This window comes from Corvus moneduloides, chromosome 1 (genome assembly GCF_009650955.1).
Source record: "Corvus moneduloides isolate bCorMon1 chromosome 1, bCorMon1.pri, whole genome shotgun sequence".
In the NCBI taxonomy this organism is placed as follows: Eukaryota; Metazoa; Chordata; class Aves; order Passeriformes; family Corvidae; genus Corvus; species Corvus moneduloides.
Window position 1 is genome coordinate 144,045,314 of NC_045476.1, and position 26,323 is coordinate 144,071,636.

The 26,323-nt window shown below is 37.9% G+C and overlaps 1 protein-coding gene across 1 annotated transcript in view; it reads right to left on the minus strand.

The window, feature by feature from the left end:
- Positions 1 to 14,221, minus strand: part of RGS22 (regulator of G protein signaling 22) — a 61,067-nt gene extending 46,846 nt beyond the window's left edge. The window contains exons 1-4 of the mRNA XM_032130274.1: positions 13,921 to 14,221; positions 13,308 to 13,336; positions 10,658 to 10,720; positions 1,217 to 1,438 (exon numbers count right to left, since the gene is read on the minus strand). Coding sequence (XP_031986165.1) covers positions 1,217 to 1,438; positions 10,658 to 10,720; positions 13,308 to 13,336; positions 13,921 to 13,945 — 339 coding nt within the window. The 5' untranslated portion in view covers positions 13,946 to 14,221. The remainder of the gene's footprint in view (positions 1 to 1,216; positions 1,439 to 10,657; positions 10,721 to 13,307; positions 13,337 to 13,920) is intronic.
- Between the last annotated feature and the right edge of the window lie 12,102 nt (positions 14,222 to 26,323).

The following is a 26,323-nucleotide window of genomic DNA, read 5'->3' on the forward strand; positions in this document are numbered from 1 at the left end:
TGGTAAGGATGGGAGGTTAGCCCAGAGAGCCACACTTGCACAAACACACAGCATTTCCTCAGTTTAATACTGAGAGGAAATAAGAAATCAAGAGTAGCCTCTTCTGCTTTTGTGCTCTCAAGCAAAGTATTTGTGAAAATCATTAATTAACTTGGTAGGCATGTCTGTGGGCCTTGTCCTTTTGTATCATTTGTCCAGTTTAAATGCAGATAAGTGCAATATCACATTCGTATAATTTTGTTAAACATCATTGCCTTTTGACCTCTCTCAACACTGTTTTCTTTTCTGAAAATCATTAATCTTATATGGAGAAAAGCAGCAGTCTGTTATAACTCCCTGCTTTTCTCTCAGTTTTCCAGATATGACATAATTTTGAGCAGCCACTGCAAAAAATGTAGCAAGAGCTTAGACTGGCCTTGAATAAAATGAAGTCATGTCAGTCACATCCATGCAAAATAAGCAAGAAAGGAACAAACCAAGCAACCCAGTGAAATACTTTTTGTCCTCAAAACATTTTCTTTAAAGTCCCACATCCAATTATACCAACTTGTATTCTCTCAGGTGCATAAGATGCTTCAACTCCTGATTTTAACCTTCCTAGTTTGTGATGAAGATGGCCCGGGAAGTAGGCAGGTAAGAATACCAAAACTGATACTGTCTAAGCAAGCCTGAAACCGGATTTTTTTTTTCTGAATTCCAACCCATTTTTCCATTAATTTAGCTCTCTTCTTGCCAAAGATTATTTTTTCTGGCCATTTCAATTGATGCTAACCATGTAAATCCTTTAGGAATTAATGGAAGAGAGACTTATGTGTTGCCAGACCACAGATGAGCTCATAGCCACACAAGGAAATTAATTAATAAGGAAAGACTGAGCTGCATTAGTTTCAGTCAATTTGCACATTCCAGGGATCACTAGTAAAGTAACTGTTGTCATAATATTTTTTCTTTTAATATTAAAAAGTATTCAGACCACACAGTTGAACCCTGCCCTACAGAATCTTCAAAATTCTGTGCTACAGGATGTGCATCTGTAATTCCATTCACTTGTCTGCTAGACACATGTGCATTACAGGGCATAATTTGGCCCATCATTATGTTTTCCTAACATAAATTAACATTTTTCCCAAGCTACCAAGCCAAACACAACAATAAGTATTGCCAGTATTTCTACAGTAAGATCTAAATATAAACTCAGGGGCTATAAGATGCTTACCATAGTGTTGTAATTTGGATCAATACCGAAGGTTGGAGAAGCACTGTGCATTTTGGAGAGCTGCCCATCATTCTCTGCTTTCCTTAGAACATCATAAATGGGGCTTGGAGGTTTCTGATCATGTAGAATCTTTTTCGGCTGGCGTTCCAGGCATCGTGGGGGATAATTAACTACTTCAAAAGCCCCAACGTCAGAGTTAAACTTCACCGGCTGGGCAAAAGTCTGCAAAAGAAGTTTGGAAAGCTTATGGTACTGTAATAAGGCAACTGTCATTTAACAAATTACTTTTTATCATATAGAGGCATCCTACAGAATACAAAACTGTATTATGAGGTTTCTTTCTCTTGGGGCCTGAAATAGTAATTTTTCTGCATTCTTGTTTTTGCTGTATAGCTTTCCAAAGCATTCCTACTTTTTTATCTCAGCAATGCTTAATTGTCAAGAATTTAATTCATTCTAGATCACAGACCATTATTTTTCACATGTAAATAAGAGATCCAGCACATTGATATCTAGAATATATAATTAACTGTGACTTTAGTAACTGTCCCAAAGAGAAGTACTCACCTACAGTATCAGATCTCCAGTATTATTCTCCCATTCATTATTATCAACAATCAAGGCTTGAAAATATTAACAATGAAACTGACCTCTTAAATGTGAGATGCATTTGAGGAAGATGAATCTGAAGATTTTCATGTGTAGGAAAGGTTTGGCACCATATTGTTACTTGTAGGTTGAACAAGTACCAAAACCCATGCCCTGTAGTAAATTTTATTATACATCACTAGTTCAGGCAGATACTGTATAATAGATGAGGTAGACTAAAATTCAATTTTGGCCATGCAATTGTGACTTTTGTCAAGGCACAAAACTCCACTGCATGTGTACACACTAAAACAGAGATATCTTTCATCTTTTAAGCTCTAATATTAGGTATTTCCCTAAAAGACTTTCGAATTATCTTACTTGAAATGAAGAGGAAAAATATGGATGAATTTTACAGAAGTCATAGAGGATACCCATGACTGTTATGAATAGGAGATTATATAGAATTTATGTCCATTATGTACTCTATATTATATAGAGTATATAAGCATCTCTGCAGTCAGCTGGACAACAAGGCATGTTGTATTTAAGCACTCAGGAAACTATGGCCACACCTAGACCCAGTGCCAAAATTCATTTTGGCTTCATTCCAGACAGGATCCCACCTGGTGTTTGTACAGTTGTCATTCCCCTGCATGTAATAAGAATATTTTATTTGTTCAAGTACTATATTTTTAATTTCCTTGAACTTTTTCATATATCACATATATGCACACAGACATAATTAATATACATTCTAAATATGCTAAATACATGCTACATATAGCATAGAAATATATTACAGAACAATTTGATTCTTCTTCACACCTGTATAAGCCCAAAGTAATGATATTACTGTCACCTATTTTGTTGCTTCTGTTTGAAGCCCCCTTGTTGATCAATGTCTTGTAGAGCAATGACCATAATTGAACCATGTGGCTGCAACATGTGGTTTCAACATTCCCTACTTATCCCATAATGTCTCACTGTGGAGGCTCAGCCTGGCAAAGCACACAGCATGTGAGAGCTTTAAGTGTATGATTAGTGCCTATGACATCACACCACCACTGCTCAGGGCCATGCATTGAATTGCACGAGTCTGTTCAGTTACCAAACTTCAGCTGAAATCATGGATTGGTTTTTGTTCTCTGACACCTTGTGCCTCTTTTGGCATTCATTTTCTCCAGGGCACTCTGCAGGTTTTAGTGGTTTTTTTTCCAGATGTACTGAACAGCATCTAAAAAACCTTTTATGTGCAGTAGATTTCCCTACATTCAGACCTCCTCCCAGTTTGCTATGTGTACATTTCATTTACTTTCAAACCTAATTTGGGCTGCTACCAGCTTTTAAGTGACTAACTGTGCAACCTTAATAGCCTTTAAATGTACTCTTCCTTATATATTCCTTCATGTTTTAAAAAAGAAACAGAAGAAAGTACACCAAGAAACAAAGTACTTCCGTTTCTTAGGATGTGAAATGCTCTCACAAGCGGAAAAAAAAGCAAGCAAAATACAAATTTTGTAATAAAGGGCTATGTGACTAGACATGATGAGATTATTTTGGTTCCATGTTTTTCAAATTGAAAACTAAGCAAATACAATATTAGTTTATCACATGTATCTACTTCTATTGAATCATTTGTAACTTACTCTAGATCTAGGGTTTTTTTGATATATATATTCTGTTTAGCTGAACAGAAAACTATGGCAACTTTAATATAGTGAAACAGATGCTAGTGACAATTTTTAAAATGTAAAGTGTATTGCTGTTTTGGGAGTATGATTACCAATCATTTATAAGACAAATATATTAATGGAGCAAAAGAACATGCAGTGATGGGATAGGAAGATTTAGACTTTGTACACTACAAACTTTGCTGAAAAAGGGGGCTCTAGTCCAGACTTTTGGGGTTTGGATGTAGTTACACATCCCCAGGGACATCAAAAGGCATGCATACTTCTATCAAGTCAGAGAGCAGCCAGTAGACTTGAGACTAGTAAGGATGCATCTGGAATACTGCATCCAGTTTTGGGTCCCCTGTACAAGAAGGATATTCACATATTTGATCAAGTCCATCAGACGACTACCAAGATGGTCAGAGGCTGGAGCACTCACTCTTAAGGAACAAGCTCTGGGAAGACTAGCAGCAGCCTTAGAGTATTTACAAGGAGATTGTTGAACAGATAAAGTCAGGCTTTTTAAGGCGGTGTACGGTGGGACCACTTAGCATACACTGAAACAACAGAAGTCTCAACTAGATTATAAGAAAAAACGTAATTGTGGGATGATTAGCATTGGGACAGGCTGTCCAGAGAGGAATCAGCTGTTGGAGGTTTTCAAGACCAATTGCAGAAAGTGCCAAGCAACCTGGTGTCAGTACTAAAGCACTGACCCTGTTTTGAGCAGGAAGCCACACTACAGACCTCCTCAAAGTCCCTTCCAGACTTTGTACAAGTCCCAGATTCCCAAGAGAGAATCTCTCTATCTCTCAAACTATCATATAAAAGCATTTTAGAATAGTTCAAGCTTTCTGGAGAAGCTTGCTTTAAAAAAACTAGAATGATAAATCAGAATGTTTTTATAAGCACAACAAAAGAAGAGATAATTCCTAATCTTCTTAACTCATCATCACCACAAAAATGATAATGTTATGAGAAAAATCAAGTGGAAACACACAAAAACACACCCCCAGAACCTGATTTCTTGCAGGAAACATTTTCGCAGTTACCATACAGGAGTGAGGATCAGTCAATCTGTTTTCTTTTCGGTATGTGAAGAACTTTGGGGCAAAACACACAATCTAACCATTCTCACACATTACAAGCCACAAAAAAAAATGCACCAAGAAACTGTTCAATACCCTGTAGCAAACCTAAAACCTTTGCAGTGGAAGTCAAGTACTGTAAAATGAGAGAGGTTTATGGCACCACCAATATTCCGGCATTGCAATAATGAGGAATCTCTTTGGTGAAGATGCCTATGTTAAAGAGTGGATGATAGTCTGCACTATAAAGGAAAGGGAAGAAGTTATCCATGCCAATCTAATATACTAAGAAATTTCTTTCTTACCCCACATTTGGCAAGTGCTTTGGCTTTTAACAGACAAGTAAAATACACTAACCACAGACTAAGTGTATCATTCTCTTTAGTTTGAGCCAATTTTTGATGCTTTGAAGATAGAAAGGGAAATCTCTGGAGAAATGATACCTCAAGATGTTAAGAAAAAATAAATCGAGTTTGGCAGGAGCCTTGAAGCTTGGGGTTCATACATTATCAATGTAGAACAATAAATAAGATCAAGGACTTGAGAATACCAACAAATAAGAAGTCTACAGACTTCGCAAACTTTCACTCACAGGGAAGTCTCCCCCCAAAGCCAGTATGATCAATGTCACTCAGTGTAGTAATCTCAGCTTCAGAAAAAATCTCTGAGCAAATAACAAAAAGCTGTTTTCAGACTGTGGTACAGCAATACTATTAAATAAATAAACAATTGCATATACTTTTTTGACAGCAAAGAAATTTCTTAGCTGTGAAATGCACATTGAATACGGTTTTCAGCTGAAAAATAAACAGAATACATAATTCTGAAACCTGAAGTTATACACTTAACTGAAGGGAAGACAAATTTCTCTCAGTCCTCCCATAACAGAAACCAAAACAGCATCCATCACCATGTTGCCAGGATATCAGACATATAAATCTCACTGTTCTCTGTCTTAACAGTTTTCAGATACACTCAACTTCGGATACAATTAACAAATGTGTAAATATGCTCGCATCCCAGACCCAAATAACGTAGTTTGATCCCAAGAGAAACAGAATGACCACAGTTTGGCTGCTTCTTAGGTTAAGGGCGGGAGTGAATAGAGATCTCATCCAGGAGCATTGCCAAAACTTCCTTAAGAAGGGTATATGTATATCATAAATAAATGTCAGTGAGAGTCCACACCAGAGGAGAATTTGAGCAGCTCTATGAAGTGTCTGGAAAAATTCACACTACACATGGTCAACGCAAAATCTCCCATTGACTTTAGCGAGTCCAGGATTTCCCTTCTGTTGTTGAGTAAGACAAAAGTCGTAATCACGTATCACAATCTAATTAAGAGAGAAGAACATTTAGAGTAAGCACACTATCAATGAGGAATGTAGTCAGGAATGTTTTGTTTGCTTCCTTCAATGTCAAAGACATGATGCCAATTTTAGTCCTGGGTAAGTCTCAACATAACATGCATGTAGGGCCTTCTGTCAAAGCCTTTTAAAGGGAGGTTATATTGGCAACTGCAGCCTCCGTCCTCACACCTGGAAAAGACAAGAGGAAACTAATGAGCGTGCACTGATGCCTTGAATAGATTATTTGATGTATGGAATTATTCAAAGTCATCTTCAAAGCCGTGAAGAGCCGGAACTGTGCAGCAGAGTGGATTGCTTTTTTGCTTTCTGCCCTTTCTGTAATCTGCTACTCAGATCAAGCAAGATTTTATTCTTGACAGCACTAGGTTTGCAGGACCATTCTGTCTTCAGAAAGACCGACTGGCCCAAGCTTTGCTACTTGGGCTTTAATTGTTTTCAGAATCATCACCTGCATCAAATGCTGGACCCCAGACTACTTGGAGGAGAGCTTTTACAGTGAAAACAATGTTCAAAAGAAATATTCTTCAAATCTAAAGTTGATAAAATTATGGTCACTTAGTAGATTTCTGCTGCAAGGGAAACCAACAACCAGGGACTTGCCACCAAAATGTCATCTCCTGAATGTGCTTCAATTGAGGCACTTTTGTCTCTAGTGCAACTCCTTGAGGCTGCAAAGAGGAGGAGTGTGCCTTCCTCAGGATCACTGGTAACTGGAAAATGACAGGTAAGACCCAGCACAGACTTGGGATGGAATGAGTAGCAAGCAGCTTGTAGAGTGCAGGAGAAACAAGCTGACATTACTGTGATCGCCTTCAACACTGAGCTGGATGGCAATTTCTGACTTCTGAATTTTCATTCCTGACTAAACATATCCTTGGATGTTTTTAATACATGAATCAGAGATTCAAATTCTAGCCTGAACTCCTAGAAATGGAAATATAGCCAGGCCAATGTTTCTCTTAAATCTTTCATTTTACATTAGTTACTAAGGAAGGTGTAACTCATTTGCGTGCCATGTAATTGGTTTCTGCTACTGTGAAAGCACTGTACTACTGGCAACAAGTACCCTCCTGAGGTTTTTTGTATTATGTATTTCAGAAATACTTTCTGTAAATTACACTTTATTACAGTATATAGCTCTTTGGAGTACCTAGATATTTATGTCAGATTACATTGAATGCCATTATAACAAGAGGATCACATAAGGGATACACTGTAAATCAAAGCAAAAAAAAAAACCCACATGAAAAACCTGTTGCTGCTATAGCAAGTCCCCAGTGATACAATTTTCCATCTACTAATGGTGCATTATAAATCAATGCAGAGGCAGTCCCTTAAAATAAGCATATGCTCCCCCTGATTTCTTGTATCAAGTCTCACAATATTTTCAGTTTAACTTGTTGCCTAACTACTAGCACACCTGGGTAATACTGTTCCCAGGCAACAGTGTGTAAGCACAACAAGAATAAAGCAATGGAAATTTCAATGCGCTGTTTTAGTAGAAGCCTTCTGAGAAGGAGAGGGAAATCAGGAATGCAAGGTATTCAAACCACAGAACTCAAGGCATTAACAGAACTTAATCCTGAAGAGGATAAATCCTTAGGAAAAGATCAAAGAGAAAATAAAACCAATTATGAGAACATTACAGTTAAAAATAGCTAATAGATCATCTGTTTTCATGAAGATATGTAAATATGTAGAAGAGAGACCATGCATCATCTTAGAAACCTATCAAGATTACCAGCATAAAACAGTGTTTACTAGGAGTGACTGTGAACTCTTTTCTGTGGACTTCCAGAGCTGTCAGGAGTGCCTGGACAATTGCTGCAGTTCAGAGCTGCTGAGCTGCACCAGGACTGTAGGCTGAGGAGATCTCTGAGCCCAAGAATTTTGGCATCCAACAGATGTCCTGAAATTTGCGTATGTCCAAGGAGATCAAGAGACCAAAAAGGCTGAACTTCTTAACCACTCCATCCTCTGCAATTTGGGCAAAACTTGAAGCATAGTTTCCAAACAAGCAGCAAATGCATGGAAGATGGTACTCCTGTGCTAAGAACAATCTGGCACATGGAGGAAGGCCTGGGTTTAAAACCTGAGTAGTCAGGCTTGGATTTAGGCAGACATCCTAAGGCAGCTGCAGGGAGAGGGGGGCAGCGGGGGCCTGAGGGAGTGGAGATGTTGGAGGAACAAAAAATCCAGCCCTCCCACCACACATTTTGTTCCATCTGTGTCTCTCTAGCTTTGCATACTCTTTGGAATCTTGCAGTGTGGTGAAAGCATATAAAGACCGAGCTCCTGAAAGAAGTCAGTATCAACGCTGTGCACAAAACTCACACTCTGACATAGAGTTAATACCTCCAGATTCTATTTTAGGATTAAATTTGGCAGGAGGAGCCCATTCTACCATCCTTAGTAGCGCAATTTCCATGCTGTGTACATTTACACAAATCTGTGATGTGGCTTAGAGAGACAGCTATGTCCGGTTCAATTTAGTAAGCCAAATCAGTCAGTTATGAATCACAACTGAACTTATTTCATTAGTGGCTTCACCAAAGTCTGAGGTCCAAGGAGCATCAAGAAATATTCTACCCTCTCCTAATGCTGGCAGTGGCTCCTACCAAGCAAGCTGTAGAATGGATATATGTTCTTGTAATGTAGCCTGTTGGACTGCAGTGCCCTAGGAAGGGAATGGACTGCGGGGCAGTTCTGTGGCACATCAGGTGGGAGCCACAAGTGACACTGTGGAAAGGCCTGTGCCACCTGGCAAGGGACTTTGTAAGGTGTCAGGGCCAAGACTTCTAAGATGAAGCTGGATGAGGTTGCCACATTGAGGGAGCAGGATTGTACATGTGACTCTCAATTGAGTATGGGGAGGCAGGCTAGTTGATAGGGAAAAGGAGCAAAATATAGGAGAACTGGTTAAATACAGGGTACTGGGTGTGATGGTTTAACCATAACTGGATCAGCACACAGAATACAGGATAAGGCTGCATCCTTCTAGCTGAAAATGGGAGAGAAACAGGAGGGAAGTGCCAACTTTGAAACCTTCTGAGCCATGAAGAGAAAGAGTTTGTTCTTTGTTGGAGTGAGAGCTCCTCTGAACCCAGGCCCAGAGGAAAGCCAAAGCAAAGGGGTTGAATAAAACCTTTGGATAAGCTGAGATACATGAAGTCACACCAAAGTGAAATAGAAATATAGATTTTTAACTTTTAGTAGAAATATATGCCAAGTGCTTTAAACATTGAAAAGCTGCAGCAGAGACCTTAAACGCAGTTCCTACTGCAGCAGTGTAACCTTCACAGAATTTCTTTACTTTATACAAACATAGATGGAACTATACTGTTCACATTTTTTAGACAGAGTGTTCACATAAACAAAAAGAGCTGATAGAAACTATATATGCAAATCTGTGTAATACCTATGTAACATTTGTGTAAGACTTACAACTACTAGAATTAGACCAGGATAGGTTAAGAAAAGAAAAACTAGAATTGTGTGTTAATTTTATTGGTCAATTAACAAATATAATCCACATTTCTGTAAGTTTAGAGAAGAAGAAGAAGCTGTTTTCTACTTGCTGTTTGCCTGCTGGTGCTGCTGTTGCTGCTTGGCCTTATCATGTAACCCCTTCGAACTCTACCTTCAGAAAACTATGAGACTATGAAATAAAGAACTTTAGCAGGACAGCAGCCTCCTCTGCTCTTTCACCCTCATCCAAAAAGGGAGGATATCCCATCAAAAGCTCAACCATTCTTGAGCTCAAATGTTAATTAATCACTGAATGCATTGCCAGAAAACTGTAAAAGGACAAACATTCATTATGCCGTCATGCTGTGACACTGTAATAGGGCAGACACCTTTTAAATAAGTATTTATGTGTTTTTCTCATTTCCTATTCATTTTATTTTAGTGCACTGTGATTTAAATACATAAATTATTAATTACATAAGTTTAAATACATAAACCAAGAAGGTCTGGTGTACATTCGGAAGAGCATTGCCAGCAGGTCAAAGGCTCATCAGTACATCAGAGACATGGAGCTTCTGAAGCAGGTCCAGTGGAGGGCTATGAAGATGATTAAGGGACTGAAGCAACTCTGTTATGAGGAAAGATTGAGGGAGCCAGGCACATTCAGGCTCAAGAAAAGACAAATAAGAGGGGACCTCATCAATGTCTATCAGTATCTGAAGGGAGGATGATGCCAGGCTCTGCTCAGCAGTGCCAAGCAATAGAACAAGAGGCAACGGGCAGAAACTGGTGCACTTGAAGTTCCACCTGAACACGAGGAAGAACTTCTTTACTGTGTGGGTGACTGAGCACTGGAACAGGCTGCCCAGAGAGGTGGTGGAGTCCCCCTCACTGGAGATATTCAAGAACCATCTGGATACAAATCAGTGTCATGTGCTCTGGGATGACCCTGCTTGAGCAGGGAGGCTGGACCAGATGACCGATCCACTGTGCTCCCTTCCAACATGACTCATTCTGTGATTCTGTAAATTAGCAAGATAACATCTGTCTCCAGAAGTCCAGATGCTGGGCTGTTCTTACTGATAATAACACTGAGCACTGAGAGTTGCTACCATTAAAATACAGATATATTGTAAAAGTCATTTAAGTAGCAAGCGGCAAAATATAAAATTTTCCAAGATGGATTAAGTTACTCTTAATCTTAGTAAGGCATTTCTTGTATTTTTCAATGGATTTCTGTAAGGTACTTACCGGAAGACTCAAAAATTCATTAAAGTAATCCACAAGCACATCATCTGTGGCTAAGCATTCTTCCTATAGAGACAAAACCACAAAGCATGGCTTGTAATAACTTGCACTAACATGGTTTGAATGCACTATTGCCTCAAATTGTATTTTTTCCATGAGATATGACATAGAAGCTTTTGCAAAATATTATTTCCCATTTTTGAGAATATAGTCATTGCATCACTGTTATATTCTAGCCATTGCACACTGCCAAGGTCCTTAGCAATTTAAAACACACACATGAAGGTAAATCCTTTGCCAATAAATGTATAGATAAAGCTTTCATAAACCCAACAGCTTCTAGATGCTGAAAGTCTGCATGTTTACTTTTGAAAAAATGTGCATAAGCTAACAGTCTAGAAATTCCCCACGTTGTACCTTTCTCTCTTGCACTTGGGAAGAAGGAGAGTATAGTATTTCACCAGGGCCACCTTCTGCTCTCATGCTGCCACTTGGCGATGTTTGAGGGAAAAAAGGGAGTTCACTAACCTATAATTTGGCTCAGCAAGCAAGCAGTGTACGCCATACTTTGAATCTGACAGAACTGGGAGGCTTCCTGTTCACCTCACCCAAAGTAAAGACTGCATCTGCAGGTGTTTTTGTATCCTTTTTGACCCCTGCATTTTAAATCCTGCTAACTTGACTCAAAAACTGTGGACTAGAAGTTGACTTTTTTTTGCTGTTGACAAATACAAAAGTATGGCTCCAAATCTTACTTTTACTGTACTCAGTATCTCCACCATCCCCATTTCAATTCAACAGAGGGGAAAACTGGAACATCATTCCTCTGGTCTTCAGATATGTGTCTTCAGTATAATGAAGACACTTAAATAATTTTTAATAGTTTCATTTTTCTGAATATTCTATAATTTCAGCCTTGCAAAGCAAGGAGAATGCATTTAAACCTAATGTATTTGCCAATAGCAGCAAAGGTGTTGCAACACAAATCTTTTTTCTCTTTCTTAAGTTCATAGCATTGAACTGTGCTAGTGAGGAATAGCATTAAAGAGAGGTTATGCACAGAGTACAGGCAGGCAGTATCTTGATCCAAACCCCAGTGGTCTAACATAAATACAGATAGCTTGTGCTCAGATAAGGAAGAAATCTGAGATAACATGCATGACAAGTCGGGACTAGACCTAGATGGCGTTTGTCTGGCCCTAGTCTGCCAGCATTTATTCCTTAGCACTTGTGGTTGCTGTTATGACTGATACAGGACAGGCAAGCTAGCTCACACTCACTAGAAAATGCTGCCAGTGCTGAAAGCAAGGCTTTCGTGCTTTATTTGCATCACAGGCCTGTGGCCCAAGGCAATTGCAGTGCCACGGACTTAGAGATGTTTGGGCGCTGATTAAATAGAAATTACCAGAGTGCCTAACCCATTTTGAAATCAACAGAAGATCCTCTCACTAATGTCGATAGGCAATCAGATCCAGAAATATCAATTCTGCAAGTGTTAACACAATCAAGAAAAGAAACTAATTAGAAACAAGCTATAGTCAGCCTCATATTTGGTTTGACACTGACAAGGATGAATCTTGAGATAGGACTAGATATGGTAATACATCGTGAAAATATTTTATTTTTTCAAAGGACTTATTCAAAACAATTAATTTATTATTGGCTGAAGTCTAAGCTCTTTAGGAATATGCAGGTAATATGTTTTTAATTTCCCAAAGATATAATTCTCTGTAGTCCCATATAACACCAAGAAATGTAAACACAATGGTTGATTAATAGATAAAATGTTTATGATCTTCTTAATGTGAGCTTTATTACTTACTGCATCTATACACAATATAGTTTCCCCTGGTTTTTGGAGGTTTTTTGTAGACAGTCTTATTTTCATTTGAAATCATAGTTGCACTTTTGTATGTGCACATTATAGGTTATGGAGTTGCATGTACAATACTATAGCTTAGATTTTTGTGTCAGAAAGCATTTGGTTTCATTTCTTCCCATACCATCTCTCCTGCTGCACAGTCCAAATTATGACTAAAAAAAGCTGCCTTAGAATTGCAGCTGGAGGTTAAGGTGTGCTAAAAATTGGTCCAAAACTTATGTTGGTTCTGTTTATGGTAATAAACACTATAAATAAAAGAGTATCTAGAGGTTCCCAAAAGCAGTATCAACAAATTTATACATTAAAATACACAGTGACAAAGGCATCCAAAACAGGGAATAGGCAAACATTACCTGAGCTGCAACATTAAAGGTGTCATTTCTTATGAGGTAACAGACAAACATATATACCTTTCAAACAAGAAGGTAAACATCAGGGAAATCCTACAATGAGTTATGAGCAAAGGGCAGAAAAAGTAAAGTACGGAGATTGCTAAACCTGTCAGGTTGAATCTTCTAGTTATTTGTTTCCTTCCTTCATCTTAATTCACTTTCATTTCCATCTTTATTCTCCATAGTCTTCTGTTATTTTTTCACTAATTATTTTCAAACAAAGTATTTTGTCTGACAAAATTTTAAGAAATTGCTCAGTAATCCATACTTACAGAAAAGAAATGAGAAAACAGACAACAGTTACCAAAATGTTCTTTTGCTTTTTTTGCTCCATAGCTGCAGGATGAAAATAATGACCAAGCCTTATAAGCATACTTACTAACATTTCTTCTGTTATACATGGAGGTTCTGTAAAAAAGATATTAAATATGTTATCCAAGTAATACAGTCAAGCTGGTTCAACTACAATACAGAAACAAAAAGTAGTGAGGCATGACAACCGTCCTGGGTATTCTGAAATAAAATAACTTAGTCTGAAGAAATAAAATAAACTAAGAATATGCAGTAATGTTGACCCGTGCACAAGAATTATTTAAATATAATTCAAGTATTATTTAACTATATTATTTCTCATACATATCAGTTAACTTCATGTCAGCTTTCCTCTGCAAAATTGACAACTAGAAGCTTGGTGGTTTAATGAAAATACAGATTTGTAAGAGACTTGCAAAGCTTTGAACAGCAATTACAAATCATATGACAAAATTAAAAAGATGCAATTGTGTTCCCGAATAATCAAATCTCATTCATTCTAGGAGAATATCCTGTCTTTAATGATGCCGTTTGAAGGGAGTAAAGTTCTCTCTTCGGACTGATGAATTCTGCCGGGCAAATGCCCCTGTTTTGTGTCACCGTCTCTGTACCTGAGGCCGCCACCGTGGGGCCCGAGCCCCCGTGCGCCCCGGAGGCAGCCCAGCCCTGCGGGGACGTACCGGTGGTGAGCCTCTTGGACCGCATCCTGGGTCCCGCAGCCGCCAGCTGCAAAGGGGAGATCCCGGAGAGCGGCGGGAGCAGCGCCAGGGTCGCCGGGCCCGGCAGCGGCCTGAGGCCGCCGCGCCGTTGCCGTGGCGCTGCAAACAGGGCTCGGGCAGCGCCCAGCCCGCACCGCGCTCCCTGAGGGAGGACAGTCCCAAAGGAAATGCCTGAGAAGTAGAAATCTGAGGATACTTGTAGCCAGAAATGAAACTAAACACTCCGAGAATGTTAGTTTCTGCCTTGGCTCCAAGATGTAAGGAAAAGTCACGTTTCTGGTGGGGTCAGCAAAAGCTGTGTGCAAAGAAGGAATTCAGGCTCCTGTGTGAGGATTTCAGTGGGATTTAGGTATTTCACAACTGGAATCTGAAAACCATCCTGCCTAGCAAGTACCTTATCCTAGAACTGCATAAATCCCTCAGGATTTTTTGGCATGAAAGTTCACTAAAGATTACTGCTGCTTATTTCCAGACCAGCACTACTTTTAGCAGCTTGGCAAAAATCCCACTGGGATCAGTTGTACAAGATGTCATGTATGCAAGGCACATGAAGGGCTCCTCTGAGAAGCCTAATCCATCTTGGGACTTGGGAAGTGCCCAAATTGCACCAAGACCTTGCCATTCCCAGATAATTATCATTTGCGTCCCCTTTCACAGAGTAGTATATTCAGTTGTACTGCTCAGTTGTGAAAAAAAGTTTTATTTTAACTTGTACATGACTTTGGTGGAAACCATGGTTAAGTAAAAGCAGAACAAATGCACATGCTCAGGGACTGCAGCTTAAAGTCCCGGAATTGATGAGTGTTAATAACGAACAAGCAGCAAATCTGTTACCATAGAGGCAGGGGAAATGGCTTCATCTAGAAACACATGATATTTTGCACCCTCTACTCCAGATACGCATTCTCACTCCTGAGGATGCCTGTCCAAATACAATCACTGATCTAATTGCTAAATGCCAGAATAATGCTTCTTCAAATTGTCTCAATGGAGTATTGTTAGCTGTCTGATTAGCTTTTTAGGGTGGTTTGGTTCAGGGTGGGGGGCAGGGGTGTCCCTTAAGGGGACTATAGTATTTCCAAAGACCTAAGAGATATGCTGAATAATAGTTATTCAAGATACACATTTCAGCCAAAAGTTTCATAGCGAGCATACTCAACAAAAGTAAAGAATAAAATATAAAGATTCAGACAAGTTAGCTATTGACAATTTAAATATCAGTATTCTGATGAAGTATTAACTATTCTTACATCCTCTATATGCAGATTCTATTCAATAAGACATGACAAACAGTAAGCTAACATCAAATTTCCTAGTGCTATGTATCAGGACGTATTCTATTGTCACTATGAAATATTTCAAAGAGGTATACTTAATGCATATGTAAGAGAAATATGCATAACAGCCCATAAAATGCAAAGTTAAACTTTTTCAACAGGTAGAAGAATGGCACTCCATTGTATTATGCGCCTGGATTGTCTCATAACCAAACTACTTAATATGATTTTAAATGTTTAAGCTAATGTTCATTCCGCTCATTTTCCCCCGCCCCTCCTTCTTTCTGATGTAGGTATAAACATAGTCTGCAGCGTATAACTTTCTCCTAAACTTCCCTAATTGCTTGCAATTTTTGAAGAAAATACAACAGGAACATGATGAATGAGCTTTTTTTTTTTTTTTTTATTAGAAGTGGAAGCTACAAGGCAGCTCAGAAACAACTGAAATCTGGGAATGAGTCAATTAAGAAAAATAATACTTTAAAAGGTCCTTTTTCTATCCTTCTATCATCAGGTATATTTTGACATAAAATTCTTAGGTCTTTGTGCTGTTTCAATGTGCTTCAAAGATTACATTTAGGATTAAGCTCATCAAAAAATACACACTGTACTCTCTCATGGAGAATCTATTAGCGGTCATCATCACTTTTTCATTATCCTAGTTAACAACACACATTTAGGTCAAATACTTTGTGTGTGTGCATTTCAGTCCTGATTTTATATTGTCAGTTAAAAGTACACTAGCTAGTGAAGCTGAGATATAAAGATAAATCTCATTTTCCTCCTTTTTCACATTTCTGTTTCCATGCTCTTATTTTATTTTAATTTTTATTATTATTTAGCTTAGCAGATCTGCAGGCCTACAGGGTGTTTCACAACTATAGTCAAAGCCATGATCTATCCCAAAAAGCATCTTATCCTGTAGTAAAGATGAATGGCTAGACAGGATGGGGAAAAAGTTCTAAAAAAGGTGATACCTGTAAAATATTAGGCAAAAGAAAGCAAAAATACTAAAAGTAGGTTTAAAAGTGTTAGAAATTTTAGAAAATGGTAATCTATCAGGAGGCCATCACAGGCAGAGACTGCACTGGAAGGCAAGTGGAAGGAAAACATCAGTTGGTCCACTTCATACCTACTGGCATTTCCCTCATCTGTATTAATGAAGAACCATTTGGAGAGGTGAACTTTCAGTCAAGCCTTTAATCTGTCCTCCACAAATCTCTGACATTTTTGCTTTCTGCCATTTATCAGGGTAAGGATTTCTAAGTATTCCCCAGGCAAAGCAGATCAAAACTGCTGAGACAACTTTGCCCTCAAAGAACCACATGTATAAGCTATGCCAGCTTGCTGGATGAACAAGCCTCCTTGGGACTTGCTCAGGTAAAGGCAAAATGTAAACTGGATTGCTTTATTAAATCCAAATGCACAGTTGTGTTTGTAGGTGCTAACCTGTGCTTGATTCCTGGCAGTGGTCATAGTGAAGTCATGAATTTTCATGTAATTTTCAAAAGGTAGCAAATACTAATAACAAAAATGCAGATACACCTCTAGAGAGATACTCAAGGGCAGCTATTGATTTTCCATAGAAACACTGCATCTCAGATATAAGGGGGCATTTCCTGCTATGACACCTTTAATACCTAAATATTTTTACAGAAATCTGACTTTAGTTGGATATAACTACTGTTTCTTTTTCAGATGATTACCACAGAGATTTTAGTTTTGCATCTGAAAGCTGCAGTCACATACACTGAAAACAGGTGCTAGGAAACCTATTTAAACATTGACTGCAGAAGTGCCAAAGTGGGAGTCAGATCATGAGAGGGAAGTACAAACCCAGTGTCAGATAGCTGGCCCTTAAATTATTCTGTTGGCAAAAGCACAGAGGCTGCCTGTGGTGATGGTAAGGCCTCTGAGTTGAATCTGATAGTCCCAGTTTACAGGCATGGTTTAATGCAATTCTATGGCTGTCAGAAAAAATTAGTGCAAACACCTGAGGAAACTGTTATTGGGAATATGAACAGTCAAAAGAATTTGAAAAGGAGAGAGAAAATATTCCTGAAGATAGTCTAGGTGAAGAGCAAAAAAGCAAGTGCTTAAAAATAAAATAGGATGGGTCAATAGCATCCTGGCCTGTATCAGGAATGGTGTGGCCAGCAGGACCAGGGCAGTGATTGTCCCTCTGTACTCGGCACTGCTGAGGGCACACCTCAAGTTCTGTGTCCAGTTCTGGGCCACTCACTACAAGAAGGACATTGAGGTGCTGGAGCTTGTCCAGAGAAGGGCACTGGAGCTGGGGAATGGTTTAGAGCACAAGTCCTGTGAGGGAGGAGCAGCTGAGGGAGCTGGGGGTGTTTAGCCTGGAGCAAAGGAGGCTCAGGGGAAACCTTATCACTCTCTATCTACAGCTACCTGAAAGGAGGTTGTAGTGAGTGGGGGTCCGTCTCTTTTCCCAGGTATCAGGTGATAGAACAAGAAGAAATGGCCTCAAGTTATGACAGAGGAGTTTTAGATTGGCTATTAGGAAAAAATTCTTCACCAAAAGGATTGTCCAGCACTGGAACAAGCTACACAGGGAAGTGGTTGAGTCACTATCCCTGAATGTGTTTACGGAACTTGTGACACTTAGAGACATGGTTTGGTGGTGGACTTCGCAGTGCCAGGTTAATGGTTGGACTCAATGATCTTAGTGGGCTTTTTCAACCTAAACCATTCTATGATTCCAGAAACAGTAAAGGAAGAAATGTAACCTAGCTTTGGGCTATCAACATTAAAAACCTTTAACTACTGGAGGAGAATCTCAGAGGGAAGTCCAAAGAGCTTTACCTCTACAGAAGTCTTTATTCGGATAGTCACTGGAGAATACTTCTGGGCTTGTCCATGTTGCCAATGGCCCAAGGATTCCTATAAAAATCTTATTCTATCAGGACAATGTAGGAGTGTCTTACCAGATTTATGTAGCATATCTTTCAGCTGAAACATAGATATAGATCAGAAGAAACTGTGACAGTTATTTCTCACAGAGATTTCACTGTCAGAGGATGTATCCAAAGTTTTGGCACTATGTACAAAAGATTGTATTGTTACTGTCTATTATCTGTTTTCCATGTAGATAAACTGGAGTCATGTTTGTAATACATTTTGGCTGTGCTAATTTAAGCTTTTCAAATTTATTACCACTTCCTACTTCTAGTTGCGCAAGTAAATTTCATTACTTCTTTTTTTTTTTGCAGTCACTCACAGCTTGGTTTATGTCAGGTCAGTTTCTTGATCATGGCTTAACAGGAATTCCAGTCCACCAAAGGTCCAATGCAAGAGGCATAATGAAGAAGCTTCAGCAGACAGGAATAGCATATGCCAATAACATCAGACACGTCCTTTAGCAGATCATCTCCTGGCAGTAGGTGTCAAATACCAACAAGAAACACTAAACGCATGCATGTCCTCCCTTCCTTGCTATCAAGCAGGTGTCGACAGCAGTCCCCAAAGCCAGGATTCCCCAGCTGAGTTATCCAAGTGAAATATTACTGATGCACCAAGTCTGGATAGCAGTAGAGCTGTTTGAGACAAAACATCTCACTGACCACCAGTTCCCACGTTTTTGTTACACTGCTGTGGTTGCTGTGGAGTTCTATAATGAAATAGATTGGGAGACTCATTGAGCAGAAAAAAAGAATCAGGAGGAAAAAAAGAAAAATATTTCATGTTCCTCCACTTCAAGAACACAGCAGTGTCTACTCAACAGGTGCTGAGAATTGTATGAGAATCCATAACTAATAGGTGCTCCTTAAGATTTCAATAATGCTTCAGAAAAGCATCTAAAAATTACAGCCGTCTTCTTTTGTAGATATTTGACTTTCCTAACTACCTATTGCTCTGCTAGACTCCAGGAGTACCTAGCTAAAAAAATAAAGAACACTTTAAGTTACCAAATTCCCACCCCATCTTCATTTCACAGACAAACAAAACCAGAACAAAACAAAACAAAACAAAACAAAACAAAAAAAAAAAAAAAAAGAAAAAGAAAAAGCTGTCATTCTGACATTGTTTAAAATATGTTACATGGGAATACTTAGTCTTTTCCAATTTGAGTTTAAAAAAGTTAATGTTTTCCCTTTCTTGTTTACTAAAGCCTTCAGAGCATCAATTAAGTATGAATAAAATCCATACGATGTTTTTCCTGTAATCATTTAAAAACCATGATAGAGGAGGCACTTTTACAGTATTCATACTTCATAAAACCATATTGGATTTTATTATCAAATATATTTTCTGTACTTGGGGAATAAAGTCCAGAGCTTGCAACTCCTGAAACTACCAATTCTCAAACGCTTCAACTGCAACACTTCCATGAAAGAGTTAGGTTTTGTACTCTAGACTGGCATGGAGACTGCTGGATAATCCAAGTCTCTGGCTGAGAGAGGAACTGAGCCAGGAGGCACTGTTCAGGCCAGTCTATAATTCCATGATCTTGCCTGGTTGCTGTAGGACCTGGCTGCGGGCCCAGCACAGCTTCACTTTGTAAAGGAGGCCCTGGAGAAATAATACCATCCGAACTGCTTCCCAGGATGCTCTCTCCTCTTGTAGATTTTGGTATGCAGCTCCCGGGGGCAAGAATTATAGCCACCAGTGCTTTAAGCCATGCAAAATATTTTGCATTTGTAACGTTGAGTCGGTGTGTATGGGTTAAAGAGAGAAGGAAAACTAGAGTTCTGTTCTGTAAGAAAAACCTTTGGTGCCCCCTTGTGATATTTCATCATCAGCATTTGAAGTTTAGGGCTATTTTCAGTGAGGAAAGCTGTTCAACATTAAGATGGTTTCACATTTAAGTAAGTTAATTGAGCAAGCTTTTCAAGAATTAGTTTGTTTTATTGGTATCTACTCCGCGTTATATGACATTCTCCCAGGACTACTTTATGCCAATTATTTAAGCCAAGGAAAAAGTCCGGAACAAGAACTTAAATAGTGTCCCAGTGAGCATTTCTGTTTGAAGCAGAAAACAGGATCCATCATACTTTCTCATATTATGCCTGTTTGGGATACAGAGTCTTGAACAACTTCAGAAACACTTCCAGCAGAAATGCTGAAAGGTAACTGCATCCCAGTAATAGTTTTTGTACATCACAATACAGTACACAAGGGAAAAAGGAAAATGAAGACTAAAATTGCAGTATTCACGGAGTGCTGCTTTTGTACAAATCTTTTCAAAAGAGGAAAGAATGTTTGCAACACAATCAGAACTCATTTTTAAAAGCCAAAAAGGTTGCTATGGCCACAATCTCCATAGCATCTAATCTATCAAAATGTGCACCAGGAAAATGTGATGTATTCATACCAGAGGTAAATTTCATTTTGTGTCCCAGTGGTCTACATATAGGCTGGGTACTGTGGTACTGAGTCCTGGCAGAACTTGTAGGAGATGTGTTCTTTAGACCCCTAATAATGTATTACACTCAATTCAGGACTTCAGGAACTTTAGTGTCTGCTCAGTGAACATGAGATAGGAGTCCTCCATTTAGGCACCAGCAGTACTTCAGGATGATAACATTTTTGCTGAAGTGGAAGACTGCTGCACAACTGCTGAGTAATTCAGCAATAACCTTGCAGCTCCAAACAGTAACTTTTACCAAGCTTTACTATGTTTTCTAGGGTACTACTGCTTCCCAACTAGCTGTCCCTCTTTTTCCAAAGCTACTGTCCTTCTACCACTTCAGCTGGTTCTAGTCATGACACAATAGCTAAGTTTAAGTAGTTTATGGAAATAGGTTTTTTACTATAAGTCCAGAGTGAAAAGCAAAGCTGAAATACATGCACAGTTTCCACATCCCATTTGCCTACAGAGAGATTGAAGTACCTACAGAATTAAGACACAAGCACTGTGGCAGAATTGCTTTCAGAATGAGTATTAAAGCACAGAGTAGAAAAATTAGAGGGGCTTTTAACACTTGAACTCCAGTCTTCAAGTCAGAAATCTACTTTTATATGAAACTTTGAGTGTTCAACAGTGCTTATAAGTTCATTAAAAACGTCATGCCATCAATATTTTCAGCTGAAGAGTTGATTTCATTACTACTCATCCATTAGCACCCAGCTCAATAAGGTCGTACTAGCATTTAGGCTTCTGACAAACTTGGGTAGGTTCTAACACTCTTCAGAAGCTTGTCAAAGAGAAAAAATGTGTTAAGTCTTTTTGTAATGGGTATTTCAACTAATCAGAGCTCAGAAAGTAAGAAAATGAAAACAAGCTTTGTTTTGTTTAACTAAAAATAAACACATCATTCCCAGAAAGCAGTCAGGTTCTGCTGTGGCATCTGACAAGTGATAACAGAACCTGCTAGATATTTTGCATTGAAAAATTCCTGTAAGATTCAGTACAGACAAAAAATTTGCACCTGTAAAAATATAATCACATCAAATACTACATCATCACAAGACTCAAAAAGAGAAAGGAAAAAGCTTGAAGCTTAAAAGAACAAAGTACAAGGTTACACATTTAAGGTTCAGTAGAAATTAATGGCAAAAAATAAGGATCTTTTCAAAATTTGTGAGAAGAATGTGGGAGTACTACACCAAGCGACTGAACTGTGAACGTGCAGAAGACCTATAAAAAATATTCATCTTAGTATGCATTGGTCAAAGTATTTCTTATAGAGAAAAAAAAGCCATATTATTCAAGGTCTTGAGGAGGTTTCACTTGGAATACTGGTTGAATTGACTCAAATAATAGATTCCAGTGGAAACAGTGAGGAGTTGTTAGACACATCTGTTGTGTCTCTGTGATTGTCTTAAAAGATGAGTCTGAATTCAGAGGATTTTTGTCAGTGAAAGAACAATCATAATATTGGGGAATAAAAGTCTAAGAGAAGGATCAGATATACAGAATAGCTATTTTAATAGCAATGCTAAAAAAAAGGCAACAGGTTAAGTGACTAGTAGAGCAATCTGAAATAGGTCAGCAACATGGTAATGGAACAGTATTCTAACCAGTTTTAAGACGGAACTTGAGGAGCTGACTTAAGAGCTTGGCACTAGCGTCCAGGAGTCCCCTTCTAATCTAACTCTGCTGTATTTCTTCATGTGCCTATGAAAACAGAAGTAAAAGAAATTACTTCTTGTATTAAAATTAACCAGCATGGCCTCAATTGCCTAAGGTGTTCCAAAGAATAACCAATATAAGGAACAGGAAAATGATCTGACGTATGTTGTTGAGCTCCTTAGTTTAATGAACAAATTTTTTTATCATTTTTGGCTAGTTACTGATAAAATGTACTAACATTCCCTAGCCTATAAACAATTCCAAAGATTTATAACCATTTTTTGCCTAAGCTCTTCCATACTTGTCACCAAGGAAAGAATGATCAGAGACTTAAGTAATTTCAATTTCCTTCTCACAAACCACTTGAGGTTTATGGTTGCTGCTCCAAAAAAAAGATTTATGAAGTAAAATTCTTGCAGCAACATCTGTCAGCAGCAAAAGGTTACTTCCAATAATTCTATTTTAGAATTTAAGCCCACAGTTCTGGCTTAAACCATCATGGTCAGAAAACTGAATTCATTCCCTGGGCATTTGTAGGCAATGTCACTCCTCCCACTATAGATCATGTCTGTCTGAAGGGAAATCAGGACTGCAAAAATAAAGTTTTCAGCAGTCCTATACTAACACAAATATTATCTTGAACATTATCCCCATGTTCCAGAATGAAAGACAATTCACTCCTCCCTTTCCAAAAAACCTGTTGTCAGTTGTAAGAAGAAATCTTGAGCTGGAGAATAACCATGGGCAAGATATTTTAGAATACTCTTGATCATTGTAACTTCTACTCCAGGAGTACTTTTTCATTCTTCTTATCTGTGCTAGCACATGACCTCAGGTCTCCAAGAATTAATTCAGCCCAGTAGAAAAAGAAAGATAGTAGATGTGAATCCCTAGAGTCCCTGATACTTGAAAGCTGTTTTCTGATTGGTTTTTTTGTTGGAAGAGAGGTGGGGTGGGGGTCATTGTGGGGGTTTAGGAGTGGTGTTTGTGTGCTGGGGTAGTGTGTTGGCTGTTTGTTTTCTTATGAAAAACTTATGTCCTCCTTTGCTGTTTCATTTAAGTCCAGACTCATGCTTCGTGATGTGTGATGGAGACTAATTGAGAGATATGGTATAGAGAAAAAAGCATACTAACAGGGACTCTTTATTTCCACTCTCCTACCACAAATACTAATTTCTGTCAATAAAGCAATCATAAAATGAAAGAATTTTTATTCCTTTCACCCAAACTATTAGAGACTATTAGATAGCTATCATATACCTTGTGTTCTATTAGATATACTTAGTGTGTAGGTAAAGAATAACATCACTATTTTATTTCTCCCTTGGATCAGGGCATAAAGCTAATTTTATTTTAAAAGAAATCTTTAAAAAAAAAAAAAAAAATCACTGTCATGGAGTATATTTACCCAGAGATGAGAAGTCTAGCTTTCTCACTTCCCTCACCTCTGGTAGAGCAGTAACAACCACAAAGAACACATTTCACCCAGACACCAGAGCATAGATTACATTTGTAATCACTAGATTACATTTGTGATAGACCCAATTGAGCAAGAGACAGGTGATTCAAGAAGATATTTTTGTGAGAGAGATTGAGAAGGAAAAAAAAAACCAAGAAACTTCTAAATATGCCAAAAGAAGAGAAAAATGTTTAAAATTGTGAAATAGGATCTAAGTATTTTTTTACTTTCAAGCTACTCCTTGTTGAATGGATACTGTAGACATCAAAGATACTACCTTTAAAAACAAACAATGCCTGTACCAGAACCAATTTACTCTATCCTCCCTGAATTGTTCTGATATTAGCAAAAGATAACACAGCTCTTTACCAAATTTTCTCAAATGGAAAAGATACTTAACTGATTCTTGAACTGAGTTTTCCACTCAAAGGTGCACCTATTTCAGTAACACTTTCAGAGCTATTGAATCCCATGTATTTCTGGATTGGGCTGCAACATTCCACATCAGAAGGCAAGCTAGATACTCTCACTGCCTATCATAACTTGCCCATAAATTTCAAGAATGCATTTAAAGCTTTTTTTTAATTGAGACATTTTAGAGATACTGGCATTTAGGTAATATGCAGGGATGACAATGGCAGTCTGAAATGTTATGACATGTAGTACTTAATCTGCATTGCATTTACTACCATCCCCTACTTTATTTGGTAATTCAACAGTAAGAAACAAAACTAGTCCAAATTATTATGAAGATAAATGACATATATTCAGATTCTTGTGTAATATAACTTCCTGTCTAGAAAGCTCTTCATTTTAACCTTTAATAGAAAGTATTAAACATTTCTAAAATTGTATACTTACTTATTATATACTTAAGGAATAAAGAACAAATCCAATGGTTCTTTGGACCTAACTAACTTTTAAGTAGACCTTGAACACCTAAAGTTCTAAACAATTAGAGAAATGCAAATATTAAACAAATCAAGTCATTTAACCATTGTCCCACTTGCAGTCTCCTCCTCTGTAATGAATTCCATTCTTCCTAATCCAGACCTATATGCACATATACTCTATATTCCCTAGCTTGCCCCCAAACCCTTCGCCTCAATTGTTCCCTTAGAACAGACAGAGCAGTCTTCAAGTTGCTACCAGTCTAACCTAAGAACAAGGCAAAGGCTCAGCAAACACAGATAAGTATGGAATTAAAGTGTTGATACTTATATTCATGCAATAAACATGGCATCTTCTGGCAGATATACTGGGTTGACTCCTTCTTTAATGATAAGGTTTGGTTAATAGAGTTAGTGTTAAAACTTCTATACCATTTTGTTAACCATGTTGTCTCTCCTCCTTCCAAATACTATGTAAAACTACTATGCCAAAAATCAAGAATGGTAAAAGTACTAAACAAATTACAGATCACAACAGTTATAGACGAGAAATAAGAAGTGATGTCTCTAGAACATCCTGAAGTGTATTATCCTGGTCCACTGGGCTTAAACATCCACACATTGCGTAAAAAGAAATAAAGAAGAAAAAAAAAATCTTAGATGCTACTTAAAATTTTTAGACACTAAAAATAAAGGGATGTGTGAATAAATATTAAAAGAGGCAAATACAAAGCTTATGGTTTACTTGAAAGCTCGTTTTTGGTTGTTTTTTTTTTTTTAATCAGATTTTTTAAAATAGCTCAGTGTTGAGGCTTACCTACAAATACACAGTAAAATAACAACATCAAAAATATAACACAAAAGACAACATCAGAGGGAAAGTGGGGAATAAACACCAGCTGACAAGTGTTCTGCAAGATGCTTGTGACAAATGAACTTTTTGAAAGGACAAGTAGAACAGTATCAATTGTAGAAGTCAATTGATATTATATCTTCATAGAAGTACTGTGTCCATTTCTGTCACCTGTATTTCAAGCTGTTTGTAATTGCTAGGATACAAACCAAAACCACAAAAATTGTTTGAGGTCCAAGAGACAGACTGAGTTAGTTTTCTATAACAGATCAGCATATTTAGTTCAAGAGCAAAATACGTGAATTCCCTTAATAAAGCTAGAGATAGCGAAAGAGGGATTTCCAGCTGTAGATAATCCTTTAGCTCAAGTAGAAGTGTGAAGGTGATCTGGTATCTGTGAGCTGAAGTCAAGTTAAGCATAAAGGTAAATTCACAACAGCAAAGGTGATGCCACAGCATTTTTAGATATGTGAATATATACAGTATTACCTGACATTTTCAAAATGAAAACTTTGTAAAACTCAGTACAACAGAATATCCACAAAGCATCAGTTTAGTTTATAAATTACTATTCTATTGAATTCTGTTACAGAGGCTAAGAGAACAACAGATTAATTATTCCAGTAAAAAATTCAAACAACTAATATATTGGTTTTGACATATCAACATTCATATAAATTGATGTATTTTTTGCAAATGTACATACTGCCTCACTTTGAGACATTTTAAAAACAGTTATTCTAATTTAAAGTGAATAAATAAATCCGATTTCAAAGACTTTTTTAGAAATAATTTTAATTTGTCTTTAAGACGAATCACATTTTTAAACATCTATGAGGTACTGTAAGC